General features: G+C 40.3%; 2 protein-coding genes across 6 annotated transcripts in view; one reads left to right on the forward strand and one right to left on the reverse strand.

The window, feature by feature from the left end:
• The first annotated feature begins 491 nt into the window (after nucleotides 1-491).
• On the forward strand, nucleotides 492-17,158 carry PDZK1 (PDZ domain containing 1). The gene is made up of 8 exons (XM_089916767.1): nucleotides 492-1,688; nucleotides 2,615-2,861; nucleotides 4,610-4,746; nucleotides 5,977-6,172; nucleotides 8,496-8,692; nucleotides 13,704-13,928; nucleotides 14,602-14,896; nucleotides 16,471-17,158. Exons 1-8 carry the CDS (start codon nucleotides 1,479-1,481, stop codon nucleotides 16,545-16,547), a joined length of 1,584 nt encoding a protein of 527 aa, XP_089772893.1. The 5' UTR covers nucleotides 492-1,478; the 3' UTR covers nucleotides 16,548-17,158.
• Nucleotides 3,765-25,977, reverse strand: part of GPHRA (golgi pH regulator A) — a 54,207-nt gene continuing 31,994 nt past the window's right edge. The window contains exons 11-16 of one of the 5 annotated variants that reach the window (XR_004022148.2): nucleotides 21,114-21,209; nucleotides 19,392-19,481; nucleotides 18,397-18,462; nucleotides 18,126-18,257; nucleotides 5,959-8,650; nucleotides 3,765-5,789 (exon numbers count right to left, since the gene is read on the reverse strand). Coding sequence is in view for 4 of the 5 variants with exons in the window: in XM_022583890.3 (XP_022439598.1) it covers nucleotides 18,051-18,257; nucleotides 18,397-18,462; nucleotides 19,392-19,481; nucleotides 21,114-21,209 (459 nt within the window). In the remaining variant the exon portion in view is untranslated. Of the gene's footprint in view, nucleotides 8,651-16,534; nucleotides 17,489-17,627; nucleotides 18,258-18,396; nucleotides 18,463-19,391; nucleotides 19,482-19,904; nucleotides 20,032-21,113; nucleotides 21,210-25,977 lie in introns of those variants that run through there. The other 4 variants (XM_022583894.3, XM_089916636.1, XM_022583895.3 and 1 more) reach the window with 4 other exon arrangements.

Genomic DNA, 25,977 nt, shown 5'->3' on the forward strand with positions numbered 1-25,977 from the left:
GCCCAGGGATCGGGCCGTGGGAGGCTTTCTGCTCCATTTGTACTGTATGTTTCTGTGGGCACAGAGTCAGAGGTGGCCATCTCCAATCACAATGGCGTGGCTTCTCGGGAGCCTGGAGCACTTTGCTGTCTCTCCTCCGCCCTCCACCCCCATGCCCTGTGCGGTCATCTGCTCCTGTCCCTCCAGGAGAAACGGATGGTTTATTCTGAGTTACTGGAGGGAGCTGTGACGAGGGGAACGTGAGGGCTTGCCGTGCAGGCAGATTAACCAGCAGAGTCTAGCCTACTGCTCTCGGGCCTCTGCTCTACACCAGCAGTTCTTGGCCTCTATTCTCAAGCGCTTAAGCCAGGAGGTGCTGGGGACCCCTGGCAGGAATCTTTTTTTTTTTTTTTAATTTTATTGAAGTATAGTTGATTTACAATGTTGTGTTAATTTCTACTGTACAGCAACGTGATTCAGTTATACATATTTTTCATATTATTTTCCATTATGTTTTATCACAGGATATTGAATATAGTTCCCTGTGCCTAGCAGGAATCTGACCCTTAATGACTGGGTGCCAGGGCCCCAAGCTGTTGGTTTTCACACTTTTCCTTTCCTCCTCCTGTGGCCCAGAGCCTTGCTCTTGCAATGGGGTGAAAGGAGGGGCAGGATGGGTGGAAACGGAAGCGCCTCAGGAGGGAGAGATCTGACATGGCAGCAGGAATCCTCTCTCTGTCGGGCATCCCTACTCTGTTCTGACTAGAACTTCAGCGTCCTAGAAACCACTTTTCTATCTGTTTCCAATGTACCAGGTCAGCTCTCAGGCCTGGCTTCTCTGATTTTTAATTGTTTGAAGTCTTCCTTATCTTGTCTCACCTCACCACTCTTACTAATTCTTCAGCTCTTGGAAAAGTCATTTCTCCAGGAAGCCATTCTTAATTCTTCCCACCCCATTCCCTACTACCAAGACACTCTGTTATATTCTCCCTTATCACGCTCTTCTTCCCTAGTAGATCATTCATCACGTGTTTCTGTAGAAACATGTTCTCCCTGATATGAGAGGCAAAGTATAGGTCTGTCTTGTCCACAGATTTATCTTCAATGCCCAGAACTTGGCAAGCTCTTCAAATATTTAAATGAAAGTAGACTTGGATTTTCTTAAAATTTTTAGGTAATGTATTTGGAACTAATTTCTTTTGGTCAGGGGACAAAGGAGAATTTGGTTTTGGAGCTATTGAAACGGAAGCATCTCTGTCCAGTACCTAGCCGGATACATGGGTCTGAAATTCACGTGAAAGGTCATCTTTGGGGAGAAATAGATTTAGAAGTCACTAGCAAGTCCTGGAAGGTGGCTTCCTATACCCCGAATGTTGCTACCTGAACAGTCTGGATTTGGTGTGACAGAAGAATAGAGGTATAGGAGATGGAGGACAGATTTCTCACCCCAGTTAGATTTTCTGTCTTGTGGATTTACCCATTTGTTTTTCATCACAGAAATGGCCTCCACCTTCAACCCCCGAGAATGCAAGCTGTCTAAACAGGAAGGGCAAAGCTATGGCTTCTCCCTGCGAATTGAGAAGGACACTGATGGCCACCTGGTCCGGGTGGTTGAGAAGGGTAGCCCAGCAGAGAAGGCAGGTCTCCAGGATGGAGACAGAGTTCTTAGGATCAATGGTGTCTTTGTGGACAAGGAAGAGCATACGCAGGTAAATGGGACATTTGGGGTTCTTCTGCTTCTAGGATCTCTTCAGCTCCCACATCTCTGCTGATTCTAGTTTTGGGGGTCAGTGGAGCCTTCCTGGCTGCCACTGGCAAGGCAGGACACCTTTACGGCTATATTCTGCCGGCTAATCAAGTCTCCCATGATTGACCAAGAACTGTAAAAATTATTCCTAGGTTTGAATAGTGTCAGGTCTAATGTGCATTGCATATTTGCTACATGAAAGGAACTATACTAGGCAATCTCATATTCATTATTTTGTTAAATCCCCACCACAACTCATGAGGTTCATATTACTATTCCATAGATGAGGAAGTGGGGGCTCAGTCACCTTAGCTTGCTAATGTGTTCATGTAGTGAACGTGGCGGAGGGTCTGACCGTACCCCAATTCTGTCTGCCGCTAAGTGGGTGCTCTTTTCACTGTCCTGTACTGTCTCCATAGACCCAGGAGGACCTGTTGTGCTCTAGGGCAGCACTCGTCCCTGAAAGGACCAGTGCTAGTAAAAGTCCCCTGGGCTAGGGCTTCCCTGGTGGCGCAGTGGTTGAGCGTCCGCGCCCGTGAGCCATGGCCGCTGAGCCTGTGCTCCGCAACGGGAGAGGCCACGACAGTGAGAGGCCCGCTACAGCAAAAAAACACAAACAAACAAAAAAAACCCACAAAAGTCCCCTGGGCTAGGGTTGGGCTATTACAGTAGTGCTAGAGGCCCAGCCTAATCTGTATCTGGATCTCGGGAGGAGCCTGGGCAGAGACGGCTGGGGCACAATCGGCTAACTATTCGGGTGTCGGGGGTCAGCTAGTAGAATCTCCAGGGCCAGATAATGAGCCAGATGGTGAGCCCTCCCCCGGCCCCCACCCCCGTGGTTGATAGAGGGTTATTGTTAAAGTTAACCTTTTTCTTTCTTCCTCCTAGGTTGTGGATCTGGTCAGAAAAAGTGGGAATTCAGTGATTTTACTGGTCCTGGATGGGGATTCTTATGAGAAAGCTATGAAAAAACAAGTAGATTTGAAAGAGTTGGGTCAAAGTCAGGAGTCGAGTTGGAATGATAAGAAGCTGCCCTCTGTGATGAATGGAGGAGCACAGACTTGGACACAGCCACGGCTCTGCTACCTGGTGAAGGAGGGGAGTAGCTATGGTTTCTCTCTGAAAACTGTCCAAGGTGAGCTTGAGGGTGGGGCAGGGACGGACAGCTTTCCAGAAGAAAGATACTGTTATCTGTTAATGACTCCTTTGACTAATTTTCAGTTGCTATGGAGATCCAACAGCAGCCTCTCTCTCCCTTTCCCTCCCTGGCCTTTCCCTTGCTTTGCGCAGTTGTGCAAAGACACAGCAGCACTGTGTGGGGGACACTGGGCACTCCGGTCCCCCAGTGTTTGTCAGTCTGAGCCTTTGAGGCCAGAGGGTTAGAGGGTTGATGCTTCTTCGTGGGTAAAGACGGAGGGGAGAATGGAGAAAAAGGGGCAAGAGAAGGGAGGTTCTCCACGATAGCCACTCTTGAATTAGAATGATATCTCTTTTCATCTCTCAGAATGCCCAGGTAGTCACTTATTCAAAAAATTCTTGAGTACCTATTCATGTATTAGCCACTCTTACAGTTAGGTGCTGAGGACACTGCAAAAATCCCCACCCTCCTGTGGCGTTTAAATAGTGTACCCTCAGCTGTGGCCAAGCTCTGACGTGACTTCCTGACATCTAGCTGAGAGGTGCAGTGATTTGAGAAATCCCAACCATCAGAAAACACTAGAAGTTCTGTTTCTAGAATTTCAGAGCTGCAGGCTGACCCACGCTCAGTTGCCCATGGTTTTCTAATGATTCCACTGGCATTGAGGTTGGAACCATAGCTGTGTTAGCCTTTTGGTTCCACCTCTAAGGTTGCTCCTTCCCTGTTCTTTCTGGTATTGGAGAGGTACTGATAGTGGGTCATAACTTGGTAAGTGCTAAACAGCAGACCAATAGTAAACATAAAATAGTTTCCAAGGCTTATTTAACCTGTAGCAAGAGAAATAAACTAGCTATAAGAGGTATTTCTCAAGTTTGTCAGTTATTAAAACACAGTGATGTAGGTGGTCAAGGGAAGCTTGGCATTTCTCAGAGGTTGGTTATCAGTAAAATGGTAAAAAAAAAAAAAAAAAAAAGAAAAAGAAATTGTAATTCAGACTCTACTCATTTGGCCTTTGTGTAATGTCCATGGTGAATGGTTTAGGTTAGCGTTATGAAGGAAATTTTTTCTTCATGACAAATACATAGCAAGGTAACAGGAGAAATGTTAAGTATTTAAGGAAGCAGAGTTTAAATTACTGTTATTCTTTGCAAACTGTTTATGTAGTCATTATGAAGCTACCCTTTGCCTAGGCTGATAGATTAATACCTTGAAAGAACTGACAGCATTTCTTTAAGAAGCACCTAAATCATACCACCTACTAATACACAATGACTGTGTGGATGCTTTCCTCTCCTCCTGTGCCTCTGCCCTCTTTAGCCTGCGTCAGTGAGATTTATTCACTCCACTGGATGTGGTGGTTGATGATAGCATTAATTAAAGAGGACAGAATGGAGCAGACGACTTCTAATTCTACAAACGCAAAGAAAGGGAGTATGACACAGGGATGAAGTGTGGGCATGATTTGGTACTTTCTGGTTCAAGAAGCCAGTGCCACCTGAGATTGCTTCTTTGCATTTAGTTGGGCTCAGAAATCCTATTCAAATCAACAAAAGCCAACTGAGTAATGGCTCTGTCAAGCTTTGCGCTATGAGCTCTAATTGTCATTCTAAATCAGAAGCCAAGTCTATTTGAGTTAGCCCTAAAATTTGAAGTTCTAATATTGTATTATTGGGAGAAAACCCTTTGCTGTTGGACTTTCTGTGTAATGGAGTTGTGACACTTGTTCACCTGTTACCCTCTTTCAGGTAAAAAGGGAGTGTGCATGATTGATATAAAACCTCAAGGTGTGGCTATGAAAGCCGGAGTCCTGGCTGATGATCACTTGATTGAAGTGAATGGAGAGAATGTAGAGGATGCCACCCATGAGGAGGTGGTTGAAAAGGTATATCTCAAAGGAGTACTTTTCTTACCGTATCTTTTACTCTGCTCTCATTGGAAGTGACAGGAAGACAGGAATGGTAGTTTATGATGGGAGGACTATAATAATGGGAAGCTAACCCTTTGTATTAAGAGCAAACATACTCACTAGTGGTATAAAGTGTTAATATAGGGTTTTGGAATAAGGCCTTTGCTAGTTTCAGGTTGTCTTGAAGAAAAGTGTTCTAAAGAACCATTAACTTTATCTTTTGGATCTTATTTGTAATTGATTGGAATTAATTCCAATTTAGAGGGGGTTGGAATCCCCCTCTAAATTTATAATAAAGTGAATGTTGAGCCAATGTTACTAAAATGTTTTAATACAAGCTGGAAGATAACCAGTGTGGTGATGAATATTGAGCTACACATGGGGAGTATTTGAAGACCTGTTATATTCCAAATCTTATGTCTAGCATGGTTCCATGACACATGGAAACCACTCAGAGGATTTTTTAAAATAAATTTATTTACTTATAAAATTTAAAAATAAATTTATTTATTTACTTTTGGCTGCGTTGAGTCTTCGTTGCTGCGCGTGGGCTTTCCCTAGTTGCGGCGACTGGGGGCTACTCTTCGTTGTGGTGTGCGGTGGCTTCTCTTGTTGCGGAGCACTGGCTCTAGGCACGCAGGCTTCAGTAGTTGCGGCTTGTGGGCTCTACAGCACAGGCTCAGTAGTTGTGGCACACGGGCTTAGTTGCTCCGCAGCCTGTGGTATCTTCCCGGACCAGGGCGTGAACCCGTGTCCCCTGCAATGGCAGGCAGATGCCTAACCACTGCACCACCAGGGAAGTCCATCAGAAGTTTTCCTTTGGGGTCATATAGAACCTTGAAAATTGACCAACTTTATCTTCTCTTGGTAGAAGGATCTTTCAAAGTAGACCTTTACTTTCTTTTTCAAACTCCTTTCCTAGTCTTCACCTATATACCTTTCTGGGTACACAGCTTTCACTTGGGTTCAGTTAGCATCTGTGTGGGTGAGGTCATACTTAAGAAGGCGAAAAACAACAACTGTATGAGGGAAGACACATAATACCAGTGAGGTGGTAGAAAACAGTATTACAGCTTAAACTTAGGCCTCACATCTCATATTTCCTATTGAATCTATAGACTGTGTGCCCTGATACAGAAACTTTCCTATTTCCCAGCATCATTCTTGGAGATTGATGTTGGTCCTCACCTGCGTATGTTGTTGCAGGTGAAGAAGTCCGGAAGCCGCGTCATGTTCCTGCTGGTGGACAAGGAAACTGACAAGCACCATAGTGAGCAGAAGATAAAATTCAAGAGAGAAACAGCCAGTTTGAAACTGCTACCCCACCATCCCCGGGTTGTGGAGATGAAGAGGGGAAGCAATGGCTATGGTTTCTATCTGAGGGCAGGCCCAGAACAGAAAGGTAAGGCACTAGAAGAACAGAAAACCTGGTAGCGTAACCATCCAATTCCTCATCCCAGTCTGACTCCAGAGTTCCTTTAGGCCCCCACCCCCCCATCAGATTCATGAAGGAAGTAGTAAGAAACTAGGAAGCGTAGCTGGGTCAGTTTAACTCTGTGCATATGGGGGCCTGATGATGGGCATCCCTAGGTTTCCACAGCAGAATTATAAGGCAGAATTTTGGATCTGGGCAGTAGTATGCTGGTAAATTGGCTCTCTGGAAAAAAAAAAAAGCCCTAATTTGTAGCATGTGTTGTTTTTTGTGGTGTAAATACTCCCACCATGTCTGATTTCAAGCCACCAACACGCTGTCACAGAACGCAAAGTTGAGAAGTGTTTTCATGAGCTGGTGTGAGGCAGCTCCAACACACCCCTAGGTCTGAGGCAGAGGGTGGGTTGGGATCTGGGACTTGAAGAGAACCAGGAGTCTTTCTGGTTCCTTGTAATTCAATAAGGAAAGAACTAAGGTCCTCCTACAGAAGCTGAATACATTAAAAAAATGTAGGTTCAGGCCATGTGAACTGTTATTCACCCAGAAGTTGCTATTTTCTTTTAATCATATATTTATATTAATTTATGAAACATTAATTTGGTTCATATAATGTAAAAACCTCCTCAGGGCCCTTGAGAATATCAAGTGAATCAGACAAGAATTCTTCAGTCAAGAAGCCTCTTGTTTAGTAGAGGAGATAAGACATGTGTATCCATAACTGAAGGTAGATGGTGAGAAGCACCTTAATACAGGGCAGATAAAATACTGTGGAGATTCAATGTTGGAGCAAGTTTTTCTCACTAAAAATGAACTGGGAGGCCTCTTAGTAAAGGCAGCACTTGAGCTCAGGCTTCGTATTATGAGTAGAATTTGGGCAAGTTGATGGAGTGGGGACAGGAAGGCCAGTCCATGAAGACAGGATTGTGTGAAAAAAGCAGGAAAACACAGGCACAGTTTTACTGGCATCTAACGTGTAGCACAGAAAACCAAGTTAGAAAGCTTGGTCGGCGAGAAATGGACCTTTAGTGCGTGTTGAGGAGTTTGGACTTGTTTCTATAGTCAGTGGGGAGTTAAATGTTTTTTGAACAGTGTGAGAGAGAAGAAAAATTAAGCCTACAGTGTCTCGGGAGCTTTACACATCTCAATTACTCCTGATAATTCTGCAAGAATTGCTGAAATTGAGGACTTGAAGAAGATAGGATAATTTCTGTAAGGTCAAACAGTTAGTTGTGGTACAGCTAGGATCAAATTCAGGTCTGTTTAGTTCCAAAGCCCATGTTCATGCTGTTGCCCTGGGGAGTGACTCGGTCAGACATTGCATCAGGATGAATCTGGAGGCAGGTCTGCATTGGAGAAGGGGAGCATTAAGGACAGGGAGAGAAACTGGTAAGGTGCTGTGGCAGTTTAGGTGGAATTTCAGGTAGAGGATCTAGGACTCGAGAAGAGGAGATGTGTAAAAATATTAAGGTAGCACTGAAGGACTTGGCTGATTAGACATGGGGAGTGGATGCTGAGGAAGAATCAGTTGCAAAGTGTCAGTGCCTGGGGAGATGGTGCTCCCACTAACAGGTGACCAAGATGAGGGAGACGGGCCAAGATGATTTTTGGTTTGAATACATTACATTGGAGGAATCTATGGGATATCCAGTTGGAGATGCCAAGCAGCTAGCTGGAAAAGTGAAACTGGAGCTTGTTAAAACTGAATGAAGGACAAAAAAAAGTGTGAGAGATCTGGAGGCATCTGGTGAAGATAGTTTAAGTCACGAGGATAAGGCTAAAGACACATCCTTGTGGCGTCCACACACAAACGTGTTCACAACTGAATTTGCCCAACTGCTACGAAAATGCCAGCATGGGTTTCCTAGGGTCTGAATTCTTTGGTTTTGTTCATCATTCTTCCCTTCCCCCTTTTTTCTTTACGGCAACTTCTACATAAGATGTACAGATACAAGTATGCACACTGACTTCCTGGGACTTTGCTGACCCTTCTTACTGCTGAGCATGCTATTTTGTTAAGATTGAATCCCAAACACTTTTAGTAACAACATTCTTTAAAACCCTTTCATTATTAATGGCTGGGTTTGTTCTTGGAATGAGTTCTGACCAAAGAATGAGGCTGGATAGGATGTGTATAGACATCCTAGGGTGCCAGTGGGAAGGACAGGAGTTGTACTCAGCATGCCTTTTATATCTATTTTATAAGGGCTTTAGGTTCCAGCAGAAATACCCCAGTTTGTTTTTTAGTGGTCTTTCTGATAATTTTATTAAATTTTTTTTTGGTGGGGGTGAGTAGGTCAAATCGTTAAGGACATAGATTCCGGAAGTCCAGCAGAGAAGGCTGGCTTGAAGAACAATGACCTGGTGGTTGCTGTCAACGGCGAGTCTGTGGAGTCCCTCGATCATGACAGTGTGGTGGAAATGATTAAAAAGGGTGGAGACCAGACTTCACTGTTGGTGGTGGACAAAGAGACGGAAAACATATATAAACTGGTAAGTAATACAAGGCCACATATTCATGAATTAAGGTTGGGTCCATTCAGTCATGCCCTCAAACTTTGGCTAAGTTACCACTTTGATCTTCATACTGGAAGGGGCATAAAATCATCATAAAGGCTGCATTGAAGCTCAGATTGGTAGAGATAAGAGAATGCCAAGTGATTGGTACATGAGTTTTAAGTCCTTAGATTCAAGATTTTGAAAGAATTTGCAAATATAACTGCAGAATCTCTCTTGGTGACCTGGGAAAAACCTATGAACAATAGCCTGGAAATAAGCAGATGTAGCCCTAACTTTCCCAAATAGGGAATAATTGGATTTTAAACTATAGACCAATACATTCTATCAATCCTGTGTAAAAGCCTAAAAAGGATTATTAAACAGTTTATAAGCCCTTAGCAAGGGAGTAGAAACACAGATTCACCAAGACCAACTGGTGTCAAACTAACCTTATTTCCTCTGATCACAACAGCTATTATCTGCACATTTTAAGGTTTTTATAACAGTTTTGTCACAAGAACTGAGGTTCACTCTAGCTTAGCAGACATTTGGGGGCTTCCTAAGGCACCATCTGCCTTGCTGGGTGTTGGTCACAAAAATGAACAAAGATGAACTTGTTCTATGTGATATGCAATAATAGAAGCATCCAAAGGTGTATAAGTGATATAGAGGGAGGAATATTATGAGAGGTGGTGGTAGTACTAGCCTCCTTTTTAGATGAAAAAAATGGAACTTAGACTAAGTGATGATTGGCGAAAGTCACACAGCTTAGCAGACTGAAGCCGGTGTGTGAATGCAGGTTTTATTATGCCATAATCCCTCCCAGCACAACATTTTGATTAGATACTTCAAGACACTTGTCTTGATGACACTGCCCCTATCCAAAAAATGCAACTTAAGGTTACATTAATTGACACTTAGCTTCTGGAGATGGTAGTATTACTGTACTGAGTTGGTCAGACTATACCTGAAATTACCAGTAATGTAATCTTGGGTAAGTTACCCTCCCTGTGCCTGTTTCTTTCGTTGCAAAATGGGCGTAGCTACAGTGAAGGGTGGCTATGAGTGTTAAATGAGTTAATATTTGGAGCATTCAGAATAATGCCTGGCACATATAAATGTTTGTTAAATCAACATTGTATCCAGTTCTGAGAACCTCACTTTAAGGCCAATGTCAAGAAAGGTAACCAGGGCAGAGGTTTCGTAAGACCCTACGTGAATATTTAGCTTGAACAAGCATAGACTTTGGGGAAGAAAGAACATCTTCAAGAATTTGAAAGGCTAAATGGTAACTATGTAAGGTGATGGATGTGTTAATTTAACTTGATTGTGGTAACCATTTCACAATGTATATGTCTAGCAAATCATCATGTGTACACCTTGAATATATACAATTTGTCAATTATAATTCATTAAAGCTGGGAAAATGTATGAAGCAAAAATTGACAAAATTGAAAAGAGAAGTACAGTTCTACAATAATAGTTGGAGACTTCAATATCCCACTCTCAATACTGGATAGAATAACCAGACAGAAGTAAGAAACTAGAGGACTTGAACAACACAAACCAGCTAGATCTAACAGACATACACTCTATCCAACAACAGAATACACATTCTTCTCAAGTGCACAAGGGATATTCTCCAGAATAGACAATATGTTAGGCCACAAATTAAGTCACAATCGCCAAAAGATGTAATCAACCCAAGTGTCCACTGACAGATGAATGGATTTAAAAAATGTTATCTATCTATCTATCTATCTAATCTATCTAATGAATTTGGAAGGCTATTATGTGCAGGAAGTAGACTTATTTTTGAGGTGTTCTATGGGGCACAGCTTGACCAAAATAGAGAAGGCACAGGGAGCTAGCTTTTGGCTTAAGGACAACTGAAGCTGCCAGGAACAAGCTCTGCAGAGCAGGGAGCTCCCAGTTGGTGGAAAAAATCAAGCAGAAGTCAGGTCACTGCTGTAGCTGTTGTAAAGGGAATTCTGGCATCAAGTCCTTGTCAATGTCTCTTAAACTTATGACAGCATGACTGAACTATAATTTTAATGTTTTGGTTAATATGAGAGAAATTGGACCTAAAAAGATGCTTGTTGCCATCTTCTTCCTCCGTCTTCACTACCGCCTCCACCCCAAAGTAAGTTCCATAGATGGGTAGGTGGGAGGTGGTTGGATCTTTGATATATGTCAGTGAATAAAACAAACACCTAAAACAGTTCCTGGAACATACTAGACACCCAAATATTTGAGTGAAGAAGGAGTAAAAACTCATTAAGTGTTTAATGTTACTGTCCTCTGCCTCAAGATTAGCTGCTACTGTCAGATACAGTTGATTTGCTTGTTTGGGTAGTGACATCAGTGGTACTTTTGCAGGTGATGAGTCACTTTGACAATTTTCCACATTCTATTTTATTTTTTAAATTTATCTTTGGCTGCATTGGGTCTTTGTTGCTGTGCACGGGCTTTCTATAGCTGCAGCGAGCGGGGGCTACTCTTCATTGTGGTGCGCAGGCTTCTCATTGCGGTGGCTTCTCTTGTTGCAGAGCACGGGCTGTAAGCACATGGGCTTCAGTAGTTGTGGCTTGCGGGCTCTAGAAGGCAGGCTCTGTAGTTGTGGCGCATGGGCTTAGTTGTTCCACGGCATGTGGGATCTTCCTGGACCAGGGATTGAACCTATGTCCCCTGCATTGGCAGGCAGATTCTTTTTTTTTTTTTTTTTTACATCTTTATTGGAGTATAATTGCTTTACAATGGTGTGTTAGTTTCTGCTTTATAACAAAGTGAATCAGTTATACATATACATATGTTCCCATATCTCTTCCCTCTTGCCTCTCCCTCCCTCCCACACTCCCTATCCCACCCCTCTAGGTGGTCACAAAGCACGAAGCTGATCTCCCTGTGCTATACAGCTGCTTCCCACTAGCTGTCTATTTTACATTTGGTAGTGTATATATGTCCATGTCACTCTCTCACTTTGTTACAGCTTACCCTTCCCTCTCCCCATATCCTCAAGTCCATTCTCTAGTAGGTCTGTGTCTTTATTCCTGTCTTACCCCTAGGTTCTTCATGACTTTTCCTTAAATTCCATATATGTGTTAGCATACGGTATTTGTCTTTCTCTTTCTGACTTACTTCACTCTGTATGACAGACTCTATGTCCATCCACCTCATTACAAATAGCTCAATTTCGTTTCTTTTTATGGCTGAGTAATATTCCATTGTATATATGTGCCACATCTTCTTTATCCATTCATCCGATGATGGACACTTAGGTTGTTTCCATCTCCTGGCTATTGTAAATAGAGCTGCAATGAACATTTTGGTACATGACTCTTTTTGAATTATGGTTTTCTCAGGGTATATGCCCAGTAGTGGGATTGCTGGGTCATATGGTAGTTCTATTTGGCAGGTGGATTCTTAACCACTGTGCCACCAGGGTAGTCCCAATTTTCCACATTTTTTTAAATTATAAATTTATTTACTTATTTTTATTTTTGGCTGCATTGGGTCTTCATTGCTGCACGTGGGCTTTCTCTAGTTGTGGCCAGCAGGGATACTCTTTGCTGTCGGGCATGGGCTTCTCATTGCGGTGGCTTCTCTTGTTGCAGAGCACGGGCTCTAGGCACATGGGCTTCAGTAGTCGTGGCACAAGGGCTCAGTAGTTGTGGCGCACGGGCTTAGTTGCTCCGCAGCATGTGGGATCTTCCTGGACCAGAGCTTGAACCCGTGTCCCCTGCATTGGCAGGCAGATTCTTAACCACTGTGCCACCAGGGAAGCCTCCAATTTTCCACATTTTAAAGAGAAAGAAATGTGGGAAGATTTGCAAGTATATCATTGAAAGGTCTGAAGTTAGCTGAATTAGGTAACTAGCAGGTTCTGTGCTGGTGCTTCTCTTGGTAAGAAAGGAAGATGTGGTCTTGGGGTTAGTAAGACAGATGATACCAGGACCCCAAATCCAGTTTTATCCAGGTTGCTAAACAGTATGACTTGGGGCAGAGCACATGTACTCACCTTCAATTGCTTGATTTTCTACTCATTGCCTAACAAATGTCCTGGATGCTTGTGGGCAATAATTTAACTACTGATCCAAGATCTTACTATACCCAAATATACCCTTTTAATTCTCTCAACTAAAACCCACACTCAGCTAAACTCTTCATTCTGTAACACAAACCAGTCATATGTTTCCTGTTCTCTGCCTCTTTTATATTTGAGACCATCACTGCCTTCTTCACATGGATGGTCTGGGAGTTGAGATGGGTTAGAAGTATTTAAAGATAGTGAGGAGTCTGGCTTAACAGAAGTGTCAGCTAATGGTTACAATAATAAATAGTAAAATAAATTGAGTACAGCAGATACAGGACTGGAGGGGGAGGGGGAGAAGCAAGTAGCAAATGGTTGGAATTGGCTTTTGTTACCATATGTGATCACACGATTGCCAACCTCCTCTACCCGCTCCCTCAATTAATTACTGCGTGTAATTCAAATAGTGGTAAAAATAATGTCTCATGTTTCACTTTCTCTAATGTGTTTAAGGAGCTCTGAAGAGTTCTGAAGACCATCTTATTGAAGGGGAAGGGCCAGGTGAACCTGCTCTGCATGAGGTACTGGGCAAGTCACTCAATGTCTATAATCTCCTAACAGGGAGATTGCCTATGGTTTGTTCAGTGACTCGCTCACTATCATGGAATCAGAATAAACTGGCAGTTCTGTTAGACTTATTTTTGGATCCTTGTACAACATTCTATACTGCTTTTATTTTATATATATTTACATTTATTTTCACGTGTTTACACTCATTACTCTATAACCAAGCTCAATCTTCCTTTATACCTTTTCTGTTTGGGGTAGTAGAGAAATTTTACAGCCCACAGCCAGATGTATCTGGAAGAGGAGTGGAACATGGAGGATACCTTATAAGTTAAACCAGCACATTTAATAAAGTGTAACTTCCCATACTTACAATTAATGGGTTTTTTTTCCCTTTATTTTCAAAAGGCTGGCTTTTCTCCATTACTCTACTATCAAAATCAAGAACTGCCTAATGGGTCTGTCAAGGAGGCTCCAGTTCCTACTCCTGCCCCTCTGGAGGTCTCAAGCCCAGATACTACAGAGGAAGTAGCAGATCATAAGCCTAAACTCTGCAGGCTGGTCAAAGGTGAAGATGGCTATGGCTTTCACTTAAATGCGATTCGGGGTCAGCCAGGCTCATTCGTCAAAGAGGTATGGTGATCTGGTTCCGGCAGCCCAACAGACAGTCACAATTAGGAGAGTCCCAGTTTCTCCCACTCACTGATGGCTCACTAAAAAGGTTACATTGAAGGCTTACACTGAGGGTCTCACATGGGTTCAAATAAATGCTGTTATGGTCTTGTACCCTTTAAGATAGGTACTAGTACATCCTAAGCTCACATCTTTCATTTCTTAAACATCTGTTCCACCTAATTGTCTCTATAGATACTTTCAAATCAAATACTGTAAACAGAGTGAGTTGACATGACTGTGGTGACCGTCACTAATGATTCTGGGAGTGATACTTGTTTGCTTCTGTGCATTTGGCAGAATGCCCCTACCCTGCAGGGACTGACAGTGGGGTGGCTATCTCTACAGCTCTCAAGTTGGGAACAAAGGAGGCAGACCTATGAAATCTAATGCCTTCAACCCAGAAGACATATGATATTCAACCACTGTGACACTACTCATCTGAGCACAGAAGCTGTAGCTTTCATAAGGAGAAAAGCAATAGAGCACCATTCTCAACTTCTCTACCTCAAGGAGAAATAATAACATGATTAAGAATAAATTCTCAATGTCCTCATCTCTCCTCTGAAGAATAGCTAGTCGAACATTCTGTTATCTGTGTTTGGAAGTGATAACTCAGAACCTCTGCCCACAGGTACAGAAGGGTGGCCCTGCTGACCTGGCTGGGCTAGAGGATGAGGATGTCATCATTGAAGTGAATGGAGTGAACGTCCTGGATGAGCCCTATGAGAAGGTGGTGGACAGAATCCAGAGCAGTGGCAAGAATGTCATACTCTTAGTCTGTGGAAAGAAGGCCTATGATTATTTCCAGGCTAAGAAAATCCCTATCGTTTCCTCCATGGCTAATCCACTGGATGACACCCCTGATCCTGAAGAAGGAACGCCAGAGGAAGCAGAGCAAGACTCGCACACGGCAAAAGAACGAGTGAGTGGTGATGCATTTCTTTTACTGATCTAACTAACCAGAGTCTGGTAAAGTCCTTAATAAGTGCACCATGTGTCTATGTTTACCACAGATTTCCTAAAATACTAGAAAATGACAGCGTAAAGAGAACTAGCAAATTTATTTATCGTGGCAGAGAGGAGATGGTATAAGAACAGCGAACATCTTATTTTTCATAGCATGGAGTTGATGGTAACTTATCAAAATTATAATGGGAACCACCAGAAGAAACTGAATCAGACTATTTATGTACAAATTCTGGATCTACCATTTATCAGCCTTGGGTAAATGGATTTATTCTCCGTGCCTCAGTTTCCCCACCTATAAAACAAGGATAATTTGTCAGATTGTTATCAGGATTATATTAATTAAGACTGTTAAAGTGCTTTGAGCAGTGCCTGCTTCATGGTAAGCATGAAAATGAATGGTGGTGGTTAGTGACAGTATTGTTTTTAAAATAATTGGCAGATATTCAAGTTTTATTACTGGGGAAGGGTAAGCATTATTCCGTATGTATTTGGATTAGATAAATTCCTTGGTAAGTCTCAATTTCTTTTCACAGGTGAACTTGAGGTCCAAAAGTAAACTGACCTAAGTTCATAAAGAAAATGTATGGCAAAGCCAAGACTCTAAAAGTTTTATATTCTTTCTGTTACATTATTTCTATTGATTGGTAATATAAAAAACAAATACTCATTTTTTGGGTTTTTTTTTTTGTGGTACGTGGCCACTTGCAGAGCACAAGCTCCAGATGCGCAGGCTCAGTGGCCATGGCTCACGGGCCCAGCCGCTCTGTGGCATGTGGGATCTTCCCGGACCGGGGCACGAACCCGTGTCCCCTGTATCGGCAGGCGGACTCGCAACCACTGCACCACCAGGGAAGCCCAACAAATACTCATTTTTAATGAATACATGCTGTCTTAGTCTGTTTGGGCTGCTAAACAAAATAGCATAGACAGGTTGGCTTATAAACAACAAACATTTATTTCTCACAGTTCTCGAGGCTGGGAAGTCCAAGATCACGGCACTGACAGATTCAGTGTCTGGTGAAGGACTTCTTCCAGGTTGCAGACTGCTGACTTTGGCCACGCCTTCACATGGAAGAAGGGGATGTGGAGTTCCGGGAGGCCTCTTTTATGAGGGCACTAATCTCAATCATGAGAGATCTACCCTCATGACCTAATCACCTCCCAAAGGCCCTACCTCCTAATAACATCACCCTGGGGAACAGGATTTCAACTTACCCATTTTAGGGAGGTACAGACTTGCAGACCATAGCATACATGATAGCCATTGACCTTGTATTCTAGGTGTCTTTAAAAAATTCTATAATAACTCTATAGGAAGTCATTATAGTACTATGCTAACTTTATAGAAAAGAAATTATATATATATGGACATTAAGAAGTATGTTAGTGTCAAACAGCAAACTGGAAACAAAGCCAAGTATAGAATTCAGGTCACCTGGCTTCTAGTGAGTGACTCTACTCCCTGATTTAAGTCATGCAACTCTAGAGTAGATCATCCATCTCCTGATGTTCACACTCTTACCACTTATAGATCCTTTGTTTTCTTTTGAACAGGCCCACAGTACAGCCTCTCATTCTTCTTCCAATTCTGAAGATACAGAGATGTGATGAGAACAAGCGATAGCTTTGGCTGATAGCTGTTTCTGGGTATTTAATAGGAATCCTTTCCTAAGGAATGAGCTACCACCGGTTTACTGTCTCTGTTAGAGAAGAACTCCTCTGGAAACCAGTTTGTCAATGTGTGATTGTCTTCTGTTGTCATCTGTTTTAGGGGCGGCTACTGCAGATAGCTTATTTATGGTCAACTTAGGAAAAGTTAAGGCAGGAGCCAGATACTTTTCATTTGATTTCTTTCAAGCTTCAACTTAACTACATTTCTCTGTATGCTGTTATCTCTTCTGTAGGTTCCTAGAGCACCAAAGATGATTTACAAATTTGTATGTGTGAGAACTGCTAATTAAAGTACCTGAGCAGATAAGCCTATTAAAATTATCCTTTGTAAGAATGTTGTTGTTGCTAAAATAAATGCCATTAAAAATGCCTTTTGAGTATGCTTAAATTTTGCCTGTTAGCTGATGTAACCTTAATAAACTTTTTATTTGTTTTTGGTAAACTTTTTATGCTTTAACCTTCATGTTGCCTCTAGAAACCCAAAACACAGTAAAACTCAGAATAAGATCTTAGTAATAAAAAGAGACTTCCTGGTAATAAAATTCAGGATTTTCTTAAATTGCATATCTGAGTGTTCTACAAATTTTCCAAGAGCTTCCTTTTACAGATGAAGAAATTGAGTCATAGGATAGGAAAGTGACTTATTCCAGTTAACAGTTATTCATTGTTTTACCCCACAGCACGAGGGGCAGATGAAAAGAAAAAATGAGATATCATCACTGACTTGAATTTAGAGTAATTCACTTTTAAATAATAAGTTGAAAGGAAATCAAGAAAAATGACATACTTTGAAGTCTCTCTTGGTAGACTCTAGTTCAGTTGCATACCACTCCTTCCCCAGGACAGATAACCTCTTGGTTATTTTAAGGGGACAGGGTCTGGGGAGTAAGGGTGGGATGCCAATTCATATTAGATCACACAAGCATAACTTTTTAACCAAGCTATCCTTGATAAAATAATGCTAAGTCCAAAGTGTTAACAATCTCTGATTTTAATGACAGTCAACCTCAAGGGAACGTTATAACCTTCTCCATGTGATCCTTGACTTGAACAGAATCTCATGTGTTTGGCCCATGTGTTTGGCCCAGCTACCTTAGATCTCTCTTAGCCCAGAATTCCAGTGTATTTTCTCCCCTTAGTTTCTTGGCTCTGTCCGGTCCCACCACCCAGCATACTGCACCAGCCTCAAACCCAAACAGGGTGCTCTTGGCTGAGTACTAGCTTGAGTTACTTCTCTCTCTCATTTCTGTGATCATGAGTAGCTGATGTACCCATGATTACAGTACCATCTGAGGAGGCAGGTGTAAGCTGGAGGTAGAATATGCTACCACAACATTTTTTTTGTTTAAAAAATGTTAGGCCCCGGTCCCCTCCATTTTTTCCCTCTTATATCCAAATTCTGACACCACTGGCCTGTAGCAGTCTATAATAGGCATGAGTTCAAGGTGTCATATGCTTCTCTGGTGCCTGTTTGTGGGCCAAATAGAGGAAGAGTATGCTGGAGAGAGCACTGACCAGGAAGATGACATCAAACCAACGGTGATAGAAGTTGAACTGTAGCTCTCCAAGGACCTCGGTGACTATGGTGCGGTACTCCAGAGGCATGCTCATTCGGATCAGCAGCACAGAGGAGACGAAGTACATGCCCTGCAAGTCAGATTAATCAAGAAGTCCCTCTGAATGTAGTGACAGACAAGTCCCAGGACATTGTTAAAATATTTAAAAGTATAGAGCACATTTCTGGCATTTTACAGCTGTGCACATAAAGCTAGTTCATTAAACTTACCATTATCTGTGCTAATAGCAGGACAATGACATTGGAGGACTTACTGCTGGATATGGCATAAAAGAACTGTCAAGAAAGGGAGGAGAGATGAATTTATATAGTACTGCTAGATTCCTGTGTCGAAAACATTAAGTACTACAGTTAACATTTAATTGAAAATGTCTCTTCCATGCCACAATCCTGTATAGAACCATTCATATGATTAAGGCTATAAATAAGATATTTAAATAGACTGCCCCAAAAGGATCCAGTTATACTTTTCCCATATGGGTAAGTTGGTGGTTTTAGGTATTATAACATGAAAGGATTCCACCTTATCAGAAACTATGTGATACATATGATTTTAACATCATTATAAATCATTAAAACAAATTACTCCAGGCCACTCCAAGCCCTTGAAATTGTTACTAGGCTCCTGAGCTCTTCCCAAAATTGTGCTAGATGCTTGGTGATCCCTTCTTCCCTCCCAACTTCTTCTCTCCTTTCATTCGAACAATTCTTGGATTTTGAAATCCTTACCTCTTCTGACAGAGAGGATTTACCTTCCAGCTCCATGAAGCCTTCCTATGCTGATCAGAAAACAGCTGAACATTCTGCTTCTCCTACTTCCATATCCTCCTTACAAGCAACTCTCACAGTTATTCTTCTACCCTCAAATACTATCTCATTTATTCATTCCAAATACCTGCTCAGCACCTACCATGTGCCACGTTCTGTTCTAGATGTTGGTGACATATCAGTGAATGAAACAGACTGTGACCTCATTCTATGACCTTTGGTAACTAACTGTACTTATCTGATTGGTGTATGATGTAAATACATCATCATCAACTCATGTATTAGTTTAACTTTTTCTTTTACTCTGTTGTATGTCTTTTAAATATTTGCGACTGTTGTTTAAGATCTCAGAAGGCAGAAATGTTAATTAGGTAAAATCATCTCACAGTGCCACATGTAATTAAATTAGTACTTTTAAACTCTGTGATACAACCTACCTTGGTAAGAGTGATCAGCAGTCCTCTGATAGACGTGACAATGATTATTCCAACCAGAATGAAGGAAATGTGCTGGGACCAGAACTTCACCTGTCAACACAATAGGAAGGAAAAATATTTGTTAAATCTCTGTTCAGAGAGATGGGAAAGCTAAGAAAATGCATTCTTATCACTTATGTAGCTGTGAGAGGGAACTTCATTAGCAAGTAAGTGGCAGCGAAAACATGTACAGGAAGACTGCAGTGGATATCTTAACTAGCAGACTTAAAACTTAAGGACAGAAGAAAGCAAGTGCAATGAAGTGATGAAAATAACTCTAATAACCAGAAGAAACACAAAGCTAATAACACAGCTTCAAGTGAAAAGCATGAATTAAAAGGAAACTAAATAGCAGCCTGATAATTTTAATATCTGAATGACAGTTCTCTGATCACCCAAAACTATAAGAAACTTTTCTTCTTATAATAAAAGAATATGTAGACATTCTCAGCTATAGTCTAGGAAATAGCTGACCTTCATCTGAATCACATGATGATACTTTCTTCTCCTCTTGGATTGCTTCAGAGTGAGAGGCAGCTGTGATACCCTGTGCTTGATTCAGGGCTGAAAAGCATCTGAGGGGGAGCTGCATTGCTAACATCTAAGAGATGTTATTCAGAATTATGAAATGTGAAGTACGTATATAGATGAGTTATAGATGGAATACATATACACACACAGCAGCTAGCCTCAAAGCACTGATAAGGGCATTTCTAAAAACTCACCCCAGTAAAAAAGTGTAAAAGAGGAAAACACATGTGAATAAAGAGTGAAGCATACTTTACCGTATAATTTATACACTACTTGAAGGAAAGATGCCATGCTCCTTCACATGAAAAAGGATACACTATTGATCTATCATCAAAAAAATGTGTGCTTTGAGCTGTTTCTCAAGGACTGGCGCTCAATTTGCTCTGGTGTATTTTCATGTTATCCAGCTATGAGGGGCATGTCCAGCTGAGATGGCTGGCTGGGGGTAGCATGCAGTCTGTGGCCAGGATCATAGCACAGCTAAATGGCACTCATAGGGACTAAGAACATGACATTGGTCTTATTATCAAAGTGCTAATCAGCTAGAATCACTGGCTATATATATACCTGGAAAATATACTATTCTACAAATAAAGACATTAAACTTAAATTGGGACAAGAATGTGTTTAATAACAGTAGTATTATAAAACACGTAGAAAGATGATTAAAAAAACCTTTGTGCACAGGTGACAGTTAACACTTTTAGCTCAAAACCCACATGAATTAATTGATACGGTTAATTTTTTATAGCAGAAATCATTTCAGTTCTAACACGAAAACACTAATTAGTATTTAATTTTCTACCAGAGGAATCAAAGGTGAGTTATGTTTGAAGATGTCATCAAGTATCACAGAAAGAAGTATTTGAATATTTGTTACGGAGAAGCTGGTGAGTGGTAGCTGCTAGAGAAGAAGAGGAGGAACTACAGAGATAATCACTATCCATGACAATAATAATTGCCAGTCGTTACTTATGGTTTTATGCCCTTTATGAATTTGCCATAGGAATATGCCAAAATATAGAGGAGAGTGAGAAGAATGAAAGCAGAAGCAAGTACCTAGAATAAGGAGTTAGAATCTAAAGAATTGTTATTTAGAGCAGATAAAATAGAAAGAAACATAAGAAATAAGGATTTTGATACAACTCTTACATCAAATTGGATCCCCAGATAATTCACAGTGATCTCAATGCCTCTTGTGACTGGATCAGTTTTCCCAACTCGGTCAAAAACGATATTAATGGTTGCCTGCAGAGACACAGACCTTTACATTAGAGTATCTCAATAATCACCATTTAAAAAAATGATTCAAAATAATGAATTAATCACCAAATGTACCTTACAGGTAGATATTCCTAAAAATGCAATTCTACTCTCAATCTAAATCATATATAAGAAATCTATTTTGGCTATTCACACATAGGCAAACAAAAGTCCCTATCTACACTATCTTTCTTTTCTGTAGAGTCTAAAGGGGAATAAGGCTATGACATATACAAATTAATTTAATAGGATCCAGCAAGGAAACATTTTGGTAGACGAGCTTAGGGTAAGAGAATCGAGGAATTCCAGGGTAATTCCCTGTGGTTATTTTCTGACAGCTCTAATAGCAATCACTAAAACAACAAAAATAGAGTTATAGCTGACAAGCCAACAAAGAAGATCAAATGGAATTACGAAAAATACCCAATTAATCCAAAAGAAGGAAGAAAAAAAGGAAAAAGGGGAAAAAAGAACACACGAGATGAATAAAAACATACAGCAACATGGTTGTTTTAAACTCAACCATATCAATAATCACATTAAATATAAATGGTCTAAACCAGGGGTTGGCAGACTCTGCCACTGTCATATAACTGTAGCTACAGACAATATGTAGATAAATGGGCTTGGCTGTGTTCCAATAAAACTTTTAAAGTAAAAGCACGTGGTGGCTGGATTTGGCCTGTGGGCTATAGATGGCTGACTCCTGGTCCAAATATGACAATTAAATGGCAGAGAGCACCAGATTAGATAAAAAAGCAAGTTGCTTACAAGAAACCCACTTTAAAGATACAAATATGTTAAAAGTAAAAGTATGGAAAAAGATATATTATGCTAACGCTAATCAAAAGAAAGCTGGAATGTCTATATTAATATGAGACAAAGTAGATTTCATAGCAAAAAATAAAAGGGTCATTTCATAAGAATAAAAGAATCATTTCAACAAGGGGCACATAATGACCCTACATGACATACATGAAGCAAAAAAGTGACAGAATTTAAAAAAAGGCAAATCCACAACAATAGGTGGAAATTTCAACACCCCTCTCTTAGTAATTAAGTAGTCAGAAAATCAGTAAGAGTACAGAAAACTTTAACAATACTATCAACCAACTTAACCTAATTGACACTTGCAAGCCATTACACCCAACAGGAGTAGAATACACATTCTATTCAAGTGTACATAGAACATTAATCATGGTTAGCCATATTCTGGGTCAGAAAACAAGTCTCAATAAACTTAAAAAGTTTCAAAGTATATTCGCAGATCACATGAAATTAAATTAGAAAGCAATTACAGAAAGATATTCAGATGATCCCCAAATATTTTATAACATACTTCTAACCCACAAGTCAAAGAAGAAATCAAAAAGGAAATCAGACAGTATTTTGAACTGAATGAAAATAAAAATAAACATCAAAAAAGTTGCATTTTGTGAGACGCAACTAAAATAGTACTTAGCAAGAAATTTATAGCATTAAGACACCTATATTAAAAAAAAGGTTTCAAACCAATGATCTTAGCTTCCACTTTAAGAAATTAGAAAAAGAAGACCCCAAAAAAGCAGAAGAGAAATAATAGCAGAAACCAGAAAAACAACAGAGAAAAATCAATTAACCCAGATGCTGGTTCTTTGAAAAGTTCAATAAGATTGATAAACTTCTATCGAGACTGATCAGAAAAAAAGAGAAAAGACACCCATTATCAATATCAAGAATTAGAGAGATATCAATTCACATCCACTAAAATTATTATAATTAAAAAGATAGATAATAAGTGTTGGAGAGGATGTGGAGAAATTGCAACCATCACACATTGCTGGCAGGAATGTAAATTGGTACAGATGCTTTAGAAAACAGCCTGGTAGTTTGGCAGTTTATTAGAAGGTTAAACATATAGTTAGCATATAACCCAGCAATTCTACCCCTACAGGTATCTACCTAAGAGAAATGAAACATCTGTCCACATAAAAACTTATACATGAATGCTCACAATAGCATTATTTACAGTGGACAAAAAGTGGAAACAACTCAAATGTCCATCAACTGATAAGTGGATAATTTAAATTAATGTGGTATATCCATATAAGGAAATAAATATTACTCAGTCATAAAAAGGAATGAAGTACTGATAGAGGCTACCACATAGATGAACATTGAAAACATTTTGTGAAGAAGCCAATCACAAAAGATCACATTGTATGATTCTATTTACATGAAATGTCCAGAATAGGGAAATTTATAGAGACAGAAAGTATCAATAGATTAGTGGCTGCCTGAGGCTGGGGGAGAAATAGGGAATGACTGCTAGTGAGTATGGGATTTCTTTTCGGGGTGATAAAAATTGATTGTGTTGATGGTTACACACTTTGTGAATATTAAAAACCATTGAATTGTACACTAAATGGGTGAATTGTATTGCATGTGAATTATATCTCAATAAAGCTGTTACATAAAAAGAGAATGAGAGAAGTGACATCATTACAGACTTTATAAATATTAAAAGGATAATAAGAGAATACTATGAACAATCTTATGCCAATAAATTTGACAACTTCAATAAAAATGGATAAATTCTTTGTAAGACACAAGTACAAAAGTTCACTCAAGAAGAAATAGATAACCCTGAATAAACTTTATACATATTAAAAAAATTATATTTGTAGTTAAAAAACTCTCTGCAAAGAAAACTCCAGGTCTAGATGGCTGATGAAATCCACCAAACATTTAAGAAAGAAATAATAACAATTCCATGCAAACTGTTCTGCTAATTAGAAGAGAAAGAAATACTTCTCAACTTATTCTCTAAGGTTAGACACCTAAACCAAACAAAGACATTAACAAGAAAACTACATTCTGGTATTCCTCATAAACATAGATGCACAAATTCTTAACAAAATTTTAGTAAGTTAAATCTAACAAAATATAAAAAGGATAATACATCATGGCCAAGTAAAGTTTACTGCAGGAATGCAAGGTCAGTTTAATATTCAAAAAGTAATGTAACACTATATTAGCAGACTAAAAAAGAAAAACCATATGATCATCTCAATAGATGCAGAAAAGCATCTGACAAAATCAAACATGCTTTCATGATTAAAAACACTCAAGAAACTATGAATAAAAGAAAATTCCTCAGCCTGATAAAGGGCACCTAGGAAAAACCGACAGCTAACATCATACTTAATGGTGTAAGACTGGATGCTTTCCCCCTAAGATCAGGATGACTGCTCTATTTAACTCTGTAACTGGAGGCTTTGGTCAGTGCAGTAAGGCTGGGGGAGGAGGATCAGAAGAAAGGTAGGATGGAATTGTTTATGTAGAAAAATCCTACGAAATTTATAAAGAGCTTCTAGAAATAATAAGGGAGTTTAGCGAGGTTGCAGAATATAAGATCAATATACAAGAATCAATTGTATATCTATATACTAGTAACACTTGGAAATTAAAATTATAAAAACATTTTCATTTATAATAGCATCAAAAAATTAAATACTTAAGAGATAAGTCTGATGAAAGTTTTGTACACTAAAAACTATAAGGGCTTCCCTGGTGGTGCAGTGGTTGAGAATCCGCCTGCTAACTCAGGGGACACGGATTCAAGCCCTGGCCCGGGAAGATCCCACATGCTGCGGAGCAGCCGGGCCCGCTCGCCACAACGACAGACCCTGTGCTCTAGAGCCCACGAGCCACAACTACTGAAGCCCGCGGGCCTGGATCCCATGCTCTGCAACAGGGGAGGCCACCGCAGTGAGAGGCCCGTGCACTGCAACAAGGAGTGGCCCCTGCTTGCCGCAACTAGAGAAAACCCGTGTGCAGCAACAAAGACACAATGCAGCCAAAAATAAATAAATAAAATAAAATTTAAAAAGAGTAATAAAAACTATAAAACACTGTTGAGAGAAACTAAAGAAGATCTAAATAAATGAAGAGTTGTACCATGCTCATGAATTGGAAAACTCATTGATCAAGACAGTGTGGTATGGGCAGAAGTAAATATATAAGATACATATAAATCTCAATAGAAAAAAAGAGAGTACAGAAACAGACCCACACACATATGGTCAATTAGTTTTTGACAAAATTGCAAAATCACCTCAATGGAGAAAGGATACTCTTTTCAACAAATGGTGCTAGAACAATTGGCTATCTATATGAAAAAAATGAACTTGGATTCATACTCCAATATCATATTAGAAAATTAACTCAAGATGGATCATAGACCTAAATGTAAAACCTAAAACTATAAAATTTCTAGAAGAAAACATATGAAAAAAATCTTTGTGACAAACCTTTAGACAAATATTTCTTTTTTTTTTTGCAGTATGCGGGCCTCTCACTGTTGCGGCCTCTCCTGTTGCGGAGCACAGGCTCCAGACATGCAGGCTCAGCGGCCATGGCTCACGGGCCCAGCCACTCCGTGGCATGTGGGATCTTCCCAGACCAGGGCACGAACCCGCGTCCCCTGCATCGGCAGGCAGACTCTCAACCACTGCGCCACCAGGGAAGCCCTAGACAAAGATTTCTTAGATACAACACCAAAAGCATAATCCATAGTAGGAAAAAAAAAGATAAATAGGACTTCATCAAAGTGAAGAATTTCTGGTTTTCGAAAGATACTGCTAAGTGAATGAAAAGCCAAGCCACTGACTGGGAGAAAATATCTGAAAATCACATATTTTATAAAAGGCTTCCAGACTATATTGAAAAACTCTCAAACCCAATAAAAAGAAAACAACCTAATTAAAAAATT

The sequence above is a fragment of the Delphinapterus leucas genome, chromosome 1, assembly GCF_059928025.1.
Source record: "Delphinapterus leucas isolate spDelLeu-1000000601 "Yukka" chromosome 1, BTC_Dleu_Yukka2, whole genome shotgun sequence".
NCBI classification, from domain to species: domain Eukaryota; kingdom Metazoa; phylum Chordata; class Mammalia; order Artiodactyla; family Monodontidae; genus Delphinapterus; species Delphinapterus leucas.